The sequence below is a fragment of the Crocodylus siamensis genome, chromosome 2 (assembly GCF_052110815.1).
Source record: "Crocodylus siamensis isolate JL-2025a chromosome 2, ASM5211081v1, whole genome shotgun sequence".
Classification (NCBI taxonomy): domain Eukaryota; kingdom Metazoa; phylum Chordata; order Crocodylia; family Crocodylidae; genus Crocodylus; species Crocodylus siamensis.
Window position 1 is genome coordinate 248163807 of NC_143396.1, and position 15827 is coordinate 248179633.

Sequence of the window (15827 nt, forward strand, 5' to 3'; positions counted from 1 at the left end):
ATATCATTAACCAAGCAGCTTTATAATAAAGCCTTCTTAATATTTTTACCCAGTAAAATAAACTATTCCTCCAAAATCCAAAAAGAGGTAACTATACCGTTTCACATACAGCCTAGAAAATCGTTGCAAATACTGGTTTCAAAGATTAAACATTTGTGTGTTAAAAAAATAATGTAGTTCATTAGGATTTTAATTGTACTTCTTTTCCTCTTTACAATCATCCATGACAAATACTTGGCATAAAACACCCTCCAAAAGCTGATCAAAGAACCATTAACCCCATGATACTGATTGATAACCACAGTATTTTTCAGCTGTACAAAATCATGGCGTACACCAGGATGAACAATTAAACAGTACTTTTCACGTAAGAACTGATTTCATAATACGTACCCTTGTTTTGTCAAATAACTCGGATACCTTCAGAAAAAATCTAGGGAAGGAAATGCATGATCAATTAAAAGTTTTCATTACAATGCAAGTCTAATGATGCACTTCCACATTTCTCCTTTAGAAATCAAAGGAATAGGACCTATGCTGAGTGAAGTGCCAACTCAGCAACTGATTATGATTTAAGGAATCCTGGAAGACTGAAGTGACTGATTTCAACTTGTGATACATCTGAAACTGCATTTTTTGCTCAAATGTTATATGTAAGAATTCACAGTTAACTAAGACTCAACAGGAAAGTAAATCAGGGTTAGCACCTTAAAGACTAAACAGTTCAGAGAGGCATGGGTTGTAGCTGTGCTGGTCTAAGGTCATAGGCAGACAAGGTTATTTGGGTGAATCTGGTATCTTTTATTGGACCAACTTAAATAGCTGTAAAAAAATTTTAGCAAGCTTTCAGGCTTAAAAAAACCCAGCCCAACCTCTGGCTTTACTATTCATTCCATCCAGGAAGAGCACACAACAACTGCAGAGACTTCCTCAGCCTGATGAAGGGTTTTTAAACCCAAAAGCTTGCAACAAAAATTTTCCAACTATTTAAGCTGGCCTAATAAAATGTATCAGATTCACCCAAAGAACCTTGTCAGAGAGGCATAAGCTTTCACAGGCAACAGCCTACTTCATTAGATACTATGGTACTATGGTTTGCTATTTCTTTAAAGAAAAAAGAAACATGGGAACACTTGCTCAAGGACTGCCTTTGCTTTGTATAAAAACCTGAACTGTTGTACAAAATTCTCTTCAAAACACAGTACATCCTCATTGGATAAGACAACGTAAAGAAGGAAAGCTTCTCAGTGGATTTAGCCAGGAACCTAGACTGCCTCAAGTCATAAATGAAACAATTTGCCAGCTGCAATTTGGAGTTTAAACAGACTGATCAAAAAAGTCAACATTTGGTACAAAGCAAAGGAGACCTATCACCACAATTAGTGGTGTGCTGCATTACCAGAACTGATGTGACCTGACAAATACACCAGTGTTAACTTTTCTGTAGAGATCCGCCTCCCTGCAGTAACATTCAAGTCCTATCTGTCCAGTTACGCTGCTATTTTCAAAATGTTTCCCTAACATTTTTTAATTGCTTAAGTTTGCCACATACTCAATTAGGCCAAAGTACCACTACACTGCTCAATACATCGGACTATGGTACTAAAACCTTGAAAGGGCAGAAGTCTCTACAGGTACACATATATTGTTTTCAATTCTTAACAGAACAGGGCTGCCCAACTGGTGGCCAGTAAGCCTCATGAGGCCCCCCATGGGTTAACATGCAGCCCCCAAGCTCCTGATCTGGTTGCTGCACACCACATTGCTCCACGTAGCTTCTGCTGCCTGGGCTTCTGGGCTCCCCCTGCCTCTTCCAGCTTTTGATGCCTAACCCCACCCCTGGTGACAGGGCCGAGGGAGCCCACAGCTACGTGGCGTGGGGCCCTGCACAATGCAGTACTGACAAAGTACAGCAGGGCACCTGCTGTGTAGCACAGCAAGAGGGACCCATGTGGTGCAACATGCAGGGCATGGGGGTGCTGGGACTGTAGGAGGGGTACCCACACACCCATGGTGCAGGGATGGCTTGCACAGTATGTACAGTACAAGCAGAGGTTGCACATCCCCGTAGTAAGGAATGAAATACACAGAAGGCATGGCCAGTAGTGAAGTAGCCAGGCCTTAAGAGATCATCTTTCATGATCTCCATGCAGCTAGTATTCACAAATGTTTCCACACCAGATGTATCCATACTTGTTTGTACATATTCATGATTTTGCAAATAAGTACAAAAGCAGCTGTGTATTTTAAAATCATGTTTTTACTTTCAGAGTCTCTTCCTGTTTTAGGAGGACTGCTCCGTTTTCTCATTTATTAATCATTTTTTTAAAATTATTATTTATATAATCCTAAATATTCCAAGAAACAGCTTTTTTTTTTTTTTTTTATAACTTCTTGTGATATTAAAAGACTTTCACAATACAAAAATGAAACATGGACAAGGATGAGAAAGAAACTACTATTTTGGATATAAAAGAGTAATACAGCCATTCATTTTTTTAATCAAAGTGCAATGGACACAGGCAGGTCACAACTGACACACTTGTGCTACACACAATTGTGTAGCAATTTGTCCTGTAATTTATCACAATTAACAGAATCTTACCTGCATATTTCTGTGGAGTCTTGCGTTCCTAACGTGTATAATGAAGAACCAATTCTATTATAATCATCCGCAACATCTAGAAAGAAAAAAAAAAAGAAGAGGCTTACATTCAACATTTCATTCTTTCCTTCTAAAAAAAATTCTAAAGAGCATGCAGTTCTCTTTTTGAAAAGTACCTGATTTTAAAGAAATGTCTCCCCAAACTCAAATAATAGTTATAAGCTTGCTGCAAAAATTACTAAGTGAAATTTGGCCGTGTCATATGCAGGTCAGGAAGGTGACTGGAAGATCACAATGGGCTTGTCCTTCTGATCATGAAGTCATTAAGTATTAATACAGTTTTTATTGAGTAACATCTCAAAGGTGTTATGTTGCAAAAGATGAGTCTTATCTTTCATATGAGGCAGTGTCCTATGAAGTCAATTGTTCTATATTGGAGACTGTACTCCAAAATAAATCCATTTGAAAATATCACTGTCAGAGCATTGAAAAATAAATCCCTAAATGTATTAAATTCACCAATTTGAACAGAAGCTGTGAATTTGGGTACAACTTACTGCCTGTATGTGGTACTTTGTTAGGTATTAATAAGCTTTGTTGGCTTAACTCTTTCAAAAAACCTTTATCTGGCAGAATTGCTGGTTTACAGATAAAACATTTATTTTAATTACCATATTTACTCAACTTGAAGACAAACCTGAATTTAAGATGAACCCCTAATAATTAGATTCTACACAAGGAAAAAATTTAATTTGGTATTATTTTTATAAACAGACCTACTACAAAAACTATAGCAATACCAATTATTCAACATTATACATTCATACATTCAACATTAGCTTCAATTAAATTCAAACATGACTTCATGCTTAATTTACATTAGGTTTTGTTCAGAACTTGGTGAGTGCTACTGCCTTCTTAGATCTGGCAAATTAGGACTGGGTCACTTTCGCATGCATCCTCACTCTCACACTTCACTCATCTTCCCACAAAACATCATCTTCAGTTCCATCCATGGCATTGGATATACAGCACTTCTTGAAGTCTTTAATAATAGATTCTGAAGATATCTTCCCCCAATAAGTTGGAATCCTTTGGCAAAGCAGTGCTATGGTTGGCTTCTTAATATCTTTCCACCAGGTGTAAGTACATGGTTCCCTGCCAAGAGCCAGTCTGAGTATTAACATTGTAAATGGTCCTTAAAGGGCTTATTCACCATGACATCCAATACCCGTAGTTGAGATGTCATGACTACAAGATCATAATTCATTGACTTTTTGCTTTCCCATCAAGTGTTAAATGCTCTCTGACACTAACATTCCTCTTCTCTTTAGCAGTGCCCCAGGTCTCCATTTCCACACAACATCTAATCAGTCATTCATCAGTTCACTTAACATCCATCCTTGTTCCTGGCATCTAACCACTATTCCTGCTGGCAACTTCTATTTTGGCAGAGTTTTACATTTCAAAATCACATTGAATTGCAATTTTCTCCGATCTGCCAATACTACTAAGATCAGTGTAATCTGTGATTTTTCATTTCTTACGTTTCTCAGAATTATGGATTTTTTACCTCTCTCACAGATAGTGACATTACTCAGCATATCAAAATAGACTAGAGTAGGTCTCATCAGGATTACCCATCTTGCCCAGCAGGTAATCACAAGTTTTCCATAGCCCAATAAAATACTGCTGGAATCAAACAAGTTGTATGCTGAAGTCTGATGTTAGCTTTTATGCAAATGATGTTCTTCATCTCAGGGCTAAGCCACTGTCACATCATTCAGATATGCCACCCACTATTTGTTTTGAATTTTTGAAGAGGAATGTTCAATTTCTTTGCTATTTCCAATGCCTTGAGTCAAAGTGCTTCATGGATGATTGGCATTCCCTCCTTTCTTTATTCCTGAACATACTTGAGCACTTGCTTATCAATTTCAGGAAAGCGACCTTGTTTTGGACTCCCAAATGTTCTCCCTGTAGACTTAGCATTCTTGCATTTTCCTTTTCATTGTCTCCATTGACACACATTTGATTCAGTAACGTTATACTTCCTTCCTGCCTCAATTATTTGTTGCCTTATAACCTCCATTTTAAAGTCTGCACCATAGCTGTGCCTCATTTCTTTTGCTATCTTCACATTTATATTGCTACTTCCTTTCATTTCTACATGGTCTGTCATGAGGGTTTCCCTGCTGCCACTCAGGGTTTACTATGGGTTTCTGTTTTTAAATTTTGACCACTCAGTGGTGATCTCAGGCCCTATAATCTGCTACTTTCCCTGCTACTCTGCTAAGTGCTCCCTTGCCACCTGCCCCTCTACTGGGTACCTTGCTGTCACTTGCCTCACTGTAACTGGGTGCCTCGTTGTATGCTGGTTCCCTTGGCACCACTGACTGGAACCTCACTCTGTGCTAGATCCTTCACTGGCATGCTCATGCTGAGTCCCTTGTCACACACTGAGTTCTGAGAGCTCAAGCAGCTAGTGCTGGAGCAACCCAGCACACAAAGGGACCCACCCAAGCTGTCAGCATGTGATGAGTTGCACCAGCACACATCGCTGGGGCAGCAGCTCAGAGCAACTTAGCACATGCTGACCAGAAACCTCACACACTATGGGAATACTGCTGGGTCATTTTGAGCTGTGTGGGGTTTCCAGCCAGAAGGTACCAAAGCAACTTGGCATAGGCAGGAAATAGTTTCAAGTGACCCTGCACATTGAAGAAAGCTCTAGCATTCTGTGCATTTTCTGGTTTCAGTTAAGTTGTATGCGATTATAAGACCAGGCTTGATTTTCCCCATGTTGAATGGGGTGGAACCTTATCTTACAATCAAGTAAATACAGTAATAAAAGTAAAAACTATTGTTGCTGTGGTTCAACATTAAACCAATTAAGCTGATGTGTTAAAGATAGTTCTACTGTACATTATTAATGCACATGAATGCCAGTAAAGCTCTTTTCTTGCAAGTACCAGACCTGATTTTAAAAATCATTTTTGTAGAGAAAGGCTGGACATCAAGGTTGAATGCAAGCCACTTGAGAAGTCACTGCCTAATGTGGACAGGTATTCACATCATGTAAATGGCGTTAGTTTGCCACATGCTATTGATTTTTAAATTAAATGCCTCACTTATGAGGAATTAAACATACCTTTTATCTCCGAAATAGCTCAGCTGTACCTCCCTGTTAGCATCCAATTAAGGCTGGTTACATTGTTATGAACAGGGATCTGGGTTTTCCACTCCCCATGGAAAAACAGAGTAAATCGTGGATTTTACCTTTTACCAGAGGCAAACACAGATTTCTTGTTTAACAAGAGAAACCTTGGGATTTTGCCATTTTGTAGTGAGCTCCCTGCCACCTGGCAGAGTTCCAGCCTGCAGGGAGCTGAAGGGGGGTGGGAGTAAGGACAGTGGGACAGGGGGCTCTATATGCATGTTCATGCATATGGCCCTGGGTAGCCTGCAAAGTAGAGCAGTTCCAGCAAGTAAGGTGGGGAGATGGGGATTGAGGCCCTGTAGGGAGGGAGCTGGGCAGGACTGGGACTGCTGCCCAGCTGGGTGGGGCTTGGGGCCTGGGGCCACAATGCACGGCTGCAGGGCCCCAGCAGGGAGCAGGATGTGGCCATGGGTGGCCCTCCTTCACATGGGGCTGCAGTGAGAGCAGCAGCACAGGACTGTGCCTCTTAAAGCAGCGGCAGGTGCAGGGGGCATGTCGCCAGAGCAGCGGGGGGATGGCTTTGCAGCAGCGAGGAGATCCCTGCACAGCCCCACTGTCCTCAGCTGTGCCGGATCATGCCCAGTGGGCTGCAGAGGCCCAGGGGAGGGAAGCAGGACAGGAGCTTGAGCCCACAGCCTGCACCTGCCCCATGTACATATCTGGGGGGTGCAGGTCCCCCAGGAGTGCACACAGCAGCACGGAGCCACCCCACCCGAGCCCACAGCAGGCAGCAGGGGACAGCAGGGGCATGGGGCTGCAGACCCAGGTCCACAGCCCTGGCAGCTATGGGACCCCTCCAGCAGGGCTGGGGGAGCAAGGGCTGTGGGTGGAGGGTGAGGGGCAGCAGCAAGGCTGTGGGGACAGGGAGCGAGAGGCAGAAGCAGGGCCAGGGGGCTGTTGGGGGGTTTACTAGATTTTGGGGGTTTTATGAGAGAATTTGTGATTTTTTGGCAGAGAATTTGGTATTTATCAGGGAAAACCAGGATCCCTGGTTATAAAAGGCCCCAATAAAAGCAATCAATCAAGCAGCTGCCTACAGTTTGTCTTAAATAGCTGCAATGCTCTAGTTTTTCAAGCCACAGGTAGGCTAGCTCAGTGTAGAGTAGTGATCATCAAGCACCAACTGACACAGGCTTATGGGATCAGTCAGTCACTGAACACATCACCACTTTCCTGGTTGTCACCTGAGCTTGCCATATGCAAAACTAGAGGCCATATCACTGTGGGTACAGGCAGAAAGTAGAGCAGGGTTGCACCTTAGAGACTAAATGGTTCAGTGAGGCATAAGCTTTCACAAGCAACAACCTACTTCATTAGACGCTAAAAGTGTAGGTATACACTAATAAAAAATACGATATTTACATAGCTATTTTGTTCACTTTATACTATGAATCTTACAGATGAATTTATACCAAGGAAGAGAAGTATAGCTACTCTAGTGATAAGGTTACAGACAATAAGCTTGGACCTTTGCATTATAGCCTTTGAGAAATAAAGTTAAAAAACTGACTCATTTAATCTCAAGAATACAGGAAAATTAATACCCATTTTTGTTCTAATAGTGCTTCATTACAGTATGAAGGAAGGATTCTGTAGCACAGACCTTGTTTCAGGCATACTGTATATCAGGTCTTACACAAGTCTTAATCAGGTACTCAAGGACCCGATACAAAAAATTGATGCCATGCTTTAGAGACAGCACAAAAATGAATAGAATACAAGAAAGCTAGGGATTTTGATTAAAATGGAAGATAGAGACAGGAGTTTGGGGACACAGGGCTCATCTCTGTGACAGATCAGAACAACATGGCTCTCACTAACCCCTAGTACTGATAACTGAAGAATGTAATCTTCAGATAATGAATGTCTCAGAATCAGAACCAGGGCCCCAGTGAGCTTTTCAAATACCACTCTCTGATTTTGTTACAAGGAGGCTCAAACAGAAGGTTTATGGAGCAAGCCCTGATTACTGGCAGACAAGCAGAACAGACACCTTATGCATTAGAGGACAGAAGGCCATACTGCTGGATGAAGCTATAGCAGAAAGCCCAAAACCACAAGTGATGAAGATTACTTCCATTCCAAGCTGCTCAAGATAAGTTCTCCCATTTTATTAAGTAGTAAAATCATACAGTTGGACTTCTACAAAATATGCAACACAGAGTTCCCAGCAATCCAGAGATTTAGCACAGAGATTAAAAAGGACTTAAGAAGTTTGGGTGAAGAATCTCACTCTGATTGAAACAAGAGATCTGGGATACCGAGATGAAGGATTTGAAGTTCTGATCTCTGTCACAGGATATACAAGAACAGAATCTGGATAACTCAAGTCAGAAATAACACCCTCAAGCCTTGACCAATATGCTGTCCTTCAGCAATAAAGTTCCCACAGATGTGAAGTCTCAGAAGTCCAAGAAATCTTCATGTTGATGTTTGATTATAAAAGATATTTGTGTCTATCTGACATCTGAGGAAACAGAACAGTATAACATTTTCCCAGGGCAGAGGACATGCTCAAAAGACTAAACTCCTCTCAGCTAGCTAGCTGCAAAGAAATGCAGATAGTCCTTTCCCCAATTCTTTCCTAGAGAAGTAGTGCTACTTTAGGATGCACCCCTGTCACCAAACTTTATCATCTCAAATTTGAACAGGACCAGGGACTTCAACGCCACTTCTGCCAGACCTCAAAGCAGCAACTCACTCCAAGAGAATCTTTGGTATCAACATGCCTTCCAGTTCTACCAGATCACACAACACATTTTTCAAGTGTTTCTTCCTTCAGTAAGGATTCAAAAGATGGCCCTCTTCCTTTTCATGTTTCATAGCAAAACGGAAGATTAAACATCTATCAAGACTGTAAATTTTCACAAGTTATAACTGGTGACTAGCACAGAAATTTGTCATTGGAGAGCCCATCCTGAAGGGAACGGAGGGTCCTATCTGCCGAGCCAACCCCATGGCACGGGAGGTCTGCTACCTGCCTGGGACTTAGATTCAGGATGTCACAGAGAGGATCCTGGCGTTCATTCGACCCTTGGACTAGTACCCCATGGTCCTAATCCACATGGGAACAAATGACGCAGCCAGGGGCAACTCAGACCACATCATGAAAGACTATGAGGCCTTGGGGGCCAAGCTCACGGACACGGGGGCACAGGTGGTATTCTCCTCTATTCTCCCAGTAAGTAGACACGGACGGCGTCACGAGGTCTGCATCAATGAGGTCAACTGGAAGCTTCAGAGTTGGTGCCAGCAAGCAGGCCTCGGGTTTCTGGACAACAACCTGCATTTTTGTGCAGGGGGCATACTCAGGTGGGATGGGTTTCACCTCTCCCCTAAAGGCAAGCGTGTCTTCTCTTCCAGGTTGGCTGATCTCATACAGCATGCTTTAAACTAACTTTGCTGGGGGGTAGGGCCACAGGAGGACACCTTCCAGCCAGGACAGGGTACAAGCACAAGAGGTACCCAGGTAAGGAACAAGGACAGTCCTAGGAATCCAGGGGGAGGGGGGAAGGCATGCACCAATAGGAGGCCTTAAGGGCCTTTACACTAATGCTCAAAGTATGGGGAATAAACAGGAGGGGCTCGCCCTCCAGATAATTGGTACAAACCCAGACATAGCAGGGTTCACTGAAACCTGGTGGGATTCAACACATGATAGAGCAGTAAACATTAGGGACCACAGACTATACAGGTGGGACAGAACGGAGAGGAAAGGCGGGGGAGTGGCACTCTACGTCAAAGAGCAGCACATGTCCTCAACTAACATGATGGGGCCAAAGGAGGGGCAGGCTGAAGTACTCTGGATCAGAATACAAGGGGGTCATGGGGAAAGGGACTTAATGGTGGGTGTCTACTACAGACCACCTAACTGGGGGAAGAGCTGGACCGGGAATTCTTGGGTCAGCTCACAGAGGCAGTTAAGTCAAGGGACGTGGTCATCATGGGTGATCTAAACTACACGGACATTTGCTGGCAGGAGCAGTCAGCCAGGTCTGACTGCTCACGTAGGTTCCTTGCTGGGATACAAGACCTCCACCTAACCCAGGAGGTCCAGAGTCCCACCAGGGGGAATGCCTTGCTGGACCTGGTCCTGGCCACAGGCAATGACCTGGTGAGGGGACTCCAGGTCCTCGACCACCTAGGCGATAGCAATCATCGCCTACTGGAATTCACCATCCAGCGCAAAGCAGTAGCCCTTGACTTCAGGAGGGCCAACTACAATGAGCTGAGAAGATTGGTAGGAGAGGCACTGCAGTTCCAAAGAGTAGGGGAACTAGGTGTCCAAGCCAAGTGGTGGTTCCTTAAGGAGACAATCCTCCAAGCCCAAGGGGTAACAGTCCCAATGCGAGTCAAAGGGGTAAGAGTGCTCAAAAGCCCCCTTGGCTCACCAAAAGCATTCAGGAATGTCTGAAAGCCAAAAAGGGGGTATACATCCAGTGAAAGGAGGGGGCTATCACCAAAGGGGAATATACCTCCATTGCAAGAGTATGTAGGGAGGCTGTTAGGAAGGCTAAGGCAGAGACAGAACTAGGGCTAGCAAGAAGGATCAAGGACAACAAAAAGTCCTTTTTTAAATACATAGGGAGCAAAAAGAAGGCACCAGGCAACATGGGGCCCCTGCAGGATACGCTTGGCAATCTGGTGGTTGCGCTAGATTAAAAAAACAGACCTTTTTAACAAGTTCTTTGCCTCCATTTTTCTGAGTAGGAACCAGGATTTCATCCTGTATCCTGGTGGGGGAAGACTCAAGGAGAGACTCCGCTAGGCCTAGGGTCAGGGAGTACCAAGGTAGGGAACTTCTGGAGGGGCTGGATGTGTTCAAATCAGCAGGTCCAGAAGTTCTCCAACCCAGGGACTGAGGGAATTGGCAGGGGTCATCGCAGGGCCCCTGGCACAGCTTTACAAGCACTCGTGGTGCTCTGGCCAGGTGCCAGAAGACTGGAAGAAGGCCAATGTAGACCTCATTTTCAAAAAAGGGAGGAGGGAGGACCCAGGCAACTACAGGGACCTGAGCAGATCAGCAAGTCCAACCCCCTGCCATGGGCAGGAAAGAATGCTGGGGTCAAACGACCCTGGCTAGGTGATTGTCTAGCCTCCTTCTGAAGACCCCCAGGGTAGGAGCAAGCACCACTTCCCTTGGAAGTTGGTTCCAGATCCTAGCCACCCTGACTGTGAAGTACTGCCTCCTGATATCTAGCCTGAATCTACTCTCAGTCACCTTAGGATTTTGTGACCTGGTCATAGAAGGCCATCAGGTTGGTCTGACAGGACCTGCCTCTAATGAACCCATGTTGCTGCCCATAAGCATACACTCCCCCTGCTAGTACCTCACAGATATGCTCCTGGATAATTTTCTCAAAGAGCTTCCCCAGGACTGAAGTAAGACTAACAGGCCTATAGTTTCCTGGGTCCTCCTTCCTCTCTTTTTTGAAAGTGGAGACCACATTGACCCTTTTCTAGGGTCCTGGGGAAGCTCTTTGAAAAAATTATCCAGGAGCACATATGCAAGGGACCAGCAGGAGGTAGGATGCTGAAGGGCAACCAGCATGGGTTCATCAAAGGCAGGTCCTGTCACACCACCCAGATAACCTTCTACAATCAGGTCACAAAATCATTGGATGCAGGTGTTGCAGTGGATGTAGTCTTTATGGACTTCAGGAAGGCCTTCAACACCGTCTCCCACCCCATTCTCATTAAAAAGCTAGGTGACTATGGCATTGATGCCTACACAGTCAGATGGGACGCAAATTGGCTAGGGGGCCACACCCAGAGAGTGGTGGTGAACGGGTCATAGTCAACCTGGAGGGAGATGGGTAGTGGAGTCCCCCCAGGGCTTGGTCCTCAGGCCTGTACTGTTCAATTTCTTTATCAGCAATTTGGACGAGGGGGTGAAAAGCACCCTGTTCAAATTCGCTGACAACACCAAGATTTGGGGTAAGGTGAACACACTAGAAGGGAGGGACATGTTACAACTGGACTTGTACAGGTGACAGGGATGGGCAAATGTGAATAGGATGGGATTCAATACTGACAAGTACAGGGTACTGCACTTGGGCAGGAAGAACCAGCAGCATACTTATAGGCTGGGGGATTCCCTTCTTGAAAGCACAGTGGCAGAAAGAGATCTTGGAGTCATATCAATTCCAAAATGAACATGGGCCACCAATGTGAGGACGAGGTCAGCAAGGCTAACTGCAGCTTGTTATGCATCCACAGATGCATCTCGAGCAGGTCCAAGGAGGTGATCTTCCCCCTCTATGCAACACTGGTCAGGCCACAGCTGGAGTACTGAGCCCAGTTCTGGTTGCCGCACTTCAGGAGGGATGAGGCCAGCATCGAAAGGGTGCAGAGGAAGGCCACTCACATGATCGGGGGCAGCAGGGCAGGCCCTATGAGGAGAGGCTAAAGGACCTGAATCTATTCAGCCTTCACAAGAGAAGGCTGAGAGGGGATCTAGTGGCCATCTATAAACTTATCAGGGGTGACCAGAGGGGATTGGGTGAGACCCTGTTCCCCCCGAGCACCTCCCAGAGTAACAAGAAATAACAGCCACAAGTTGATTGAGAGCAGGTTCAGGCTAGACATCAGGAGGCACTACTTCACAGTCAGGGCGGCCAGGATCTGGAACCAGCTTCCAAGGGAAGTGGTGCTGGCTCCTACCTTAGGGGTCTTTAAAAGGAGGCTAGGTAACTACCTCGCTAGGGTCATTTGAGCTTAAACTTAGTAGGGGTCATAAGAGCCCTTTACTCATTTCTGCCTAGGGCATGGGGTCGGACTAAATGATATACTCAGGTCCCCTCCAACCGTACTTCTATGAAACTATGAAATGTTGCTAGAAGTACAAGTGTTGAGGACCACTTGCCTAGTGGCCTCAACCACAGTGCCACTTGGGTCAACATACCCTAACAAAAAGGGAAATAAAATTAAAAATAAAACAATACTGAAGTAAATGCCAGGTAAAGCAGTGCAATGACAGCTTACCCCACTTGATAATATGCAAGCACTGAAATAGTTTCTTTACAAAAAATAAGCATATTTATCTGTTCACAGTCAAAAATCCCCAGAAGACAAAAGGATAAAACCCAGTGAAGGAAGCAGTGCACTGCACTCTGAGCAGGCTAAAGGATGAGCAGTTCCACACCTCCTCTACACTCCTGGCATTCACAACAAGAAGAAGGTAAGTGTACACACAATTCTAGCAAACATGACTTGCCAGAAGTTTCAAGCTGGCTCATACCAATAGTACCAGTAAATGGAATATTTGGATCTCCTCTTGAGACTTAACAGTGCTGGCATTTCCCCAATTTGGGCATTCCAAAGTCCTCCAATCCTCTCCACCCCCTTGTTACTGCCATTTTGGTTGACGAAAACTAAACAAACTTCAGCTTTCCTGTAGCTGAAGTGTTTGCTACTGAACAAAGAAATGAATTCTTGGCATGGCCCAGGTGACTGTAGGGGCACCTAAATCTGTTCTAGTCAGGGACAGCTTTGTGATACAATTTAGTCATGAAAGTTCCTGTACAATCCACCTTCAAATTTCAAATCCTAAAATCAATTATTCTCCCAAGGGAAAAAAAAGTGTTAAACAGTTAAATTCAGCTTTCAGTTATCTCTCCAAAGACTATCTCCAATATTATAGTAGGATATTTTTATTTCAACCAGTCTATTCAACTGGGCTGGAAGTCCTGCAACTGAAGGGACTCTCAGCCCCAACAGCTGCCGACTCTAGGCCCCAGCAGCACCCCACAACTGCAGAGTCTAGCAGTCCTGGAAGCCATAGGGCACAGCTGCAATCTCCCAGTCCCAAGAGGCTTCATGCATAGGATGACCATAATTATTTTAGGGAAATCCAGGATGGGGAGGCCAGGGGGCACATGCACACATGCCAGGGCAGTGTGTGGCAGCAGGCAGGACCGGAGCAGCCATCAGGAGTGCAGTGTCTTTCTCACCGGGGCTGTGGCCAACACATGCTGGGAAGCGTGGTGCCTGTCTCACTGGAGCCAGGGCTGTGGGCTGGGGCCAGGGCTAGGGTGCCAGCCAAGCTGGGGGCGCTGCATGGGCTCAGTCTGCCCCATGCTAACTCATAGCTCCAGTCCCATCCTGGCCCCTGCAGCTGCATCATGGCCATGTGCCCCCGAGCCAGGCAGGTACAGCAAGCCCCCAGCCTTGTACTCCACCTCCCCCGGTTAGGGCTGGGAGCAGCCAGGCCAGGCTGAGCTCTCTGGATGGGGGTTGTGATGCAGCTGGCCTGGGCCATCCCAGAAGCACATGGCCAGGCTGGTGCCAGAATGGGGCCAGAGCCCTGAGTCAGCGCAGGGCGCACAGAGTCCACTCAGCACCCTCAGCCTAGCCAGTGCTCCAGCCCTGGCTCAAGCCTGCAGCCCTAGGTCCACTGACAAAAGGCACCAGGCTGTCCAGTGCATCCTGACAACTGTTACAGCCCTGCCCACTGCAACACAAACACACACAAACATATGCACAGTCTCCAGTATATTAGCACTGCAGGAACCAGGAGCAGGACCAGGCAGGACAGCATGTCACACACACAGAACCCTGACCAAGCAGCTCTCAGGTTCCCACAAATCTGGGACTTTTGCTTAAATTTTCTCCAATGGCTCAGACTCTGAAAGGCTACAAGATCTGAGATATATGGGTATCCTATTCACACATCCTTGGGACTGGGAGATCACATCAGTTGCATCTCCCAGCTGCAGGGGTACATGGAGTATCCTTGTGGCTGGAAGCCGCTCGGCTGGGGGGATCCTAGTCATGGCAGCTTGCTTCTTGCTGTACTGGCAGTAAGGCACAATGGGATCTAATGCACGATCCCACAATCACACTTTCTACCATGAATGTGTGGCATGGCAGGAGGCGCAATGGTGTGGATCGCACATTAAATCCCATTGTGCCTTTACCTGCACATGTAGATGGGGCCCAAGACACATTACAGCAATGTCAAGTTAGGGTTTTGTTTTTTTTTTTACTTCTGTTTGCACAAAAGCTTGTAGTCAGAGAATTTAATATTCCCTGGATGTGAGAAATGTTCTAAAGTGAAGGTTATTGCTCTTCCCAAAGCATTAGGAAGTTTTTAGTATATGGCAGAACTAATGTGGCTTCTACCAAGAAAAATTACTCACTTTTGTGCGATCTTGTCATTTTGTCCGATTTGGCAGAAGCATCTTTGACTCGGTTGTGGTATTCTACAAGGAATGTCCTTTCATGCTCAAAGAAGTCATCTACATCCTATAAGACAAACCAGACTTTTATTCCTAGTTTGTAAGTCTGTGCAATCACCACAACTGCATAAAGTTAAATAATTTACACTGCAAACAATCATTTTGTAAGCCACATAGGAAAGTTTGTTTCTCTTTAATTACTTGTTGAATAACAGATGTAAGAGTAGAAGCCTTTCTTGCAATATTTTAGACTCTGTGGACATGTCTACATGAGATGCTACTGCATTGTGGTTATTGCACATTTATCCAGTAACTAAATAAATGCACAGTAACCAGAGTTACTGCGCAGTACCACCACCAAACGTCTTAAGTGATGCTACTGCACAGTAGCCTCATAATACTATGCAGTAGCACATCACACCACGGACAATGCTAGTATGCTACTGCACAGTATTATTAGGCTACTGCGCAGTCAGCATCTCGTGTAGACACACACATTAGAATCCCAATGTCAAGATGAGCATATGGATGAATTTAGATTTTAAATGGAGAGTTTCTTCATTCATTTGCAAGAAGTATCTTTCACCTCTAGGTCATCAGCTACATTCTAACCCAAACCAGTTGTCATCTTTCATTAAACTTATTCCCATCCCTCAACTGTATGTATGCTCAAGCCCTCATAGACAGGTATCTAACTACATAGAAGGATTACTTATAAAGATGTCAAATGGTGTCACTTGTAGTTTCAGGAACCTTGAACTCCTCTGAGATCCTGATCATTCAGGTCACCCAGTACATGGGTCATTCAAGCTGGGGTGTCAAA

At 45.0% G+C, this 15827-nt stretch overlaps 1 protein-coding gene across 3 annotated transcripts in view; it reads right to left on the reverse strand.

The window, feature by feature from the left end:
* The window catches only part of SNX6 (sorting nexin 6), a 48163-nt gene that overhangs the window by 15427 nt on the left and 16909 nt on the right, over window positions 1-15827 (reverse strand). For all 3 annotated transcript variants that reach the window (XM_090033589.1, XM_090033590.1, XM_090033591.1), the window contains 3 exons: window positions 14966-15071; window positions 2606-2681; window positions 394-433 (listed from right to left, as the gene is read on the reverse strand). In XM_090033589.1, the coding sequence (XP_089889715.1) occupies window positions 394-433; window positions 2606-2681; window positions 14966-15071 (222 nt within the window). The remainder of the gene's footprint in view (window positions 1-393; window positions 434-2605; window positions 2682-14965; window positions 15072-15827) is intronic.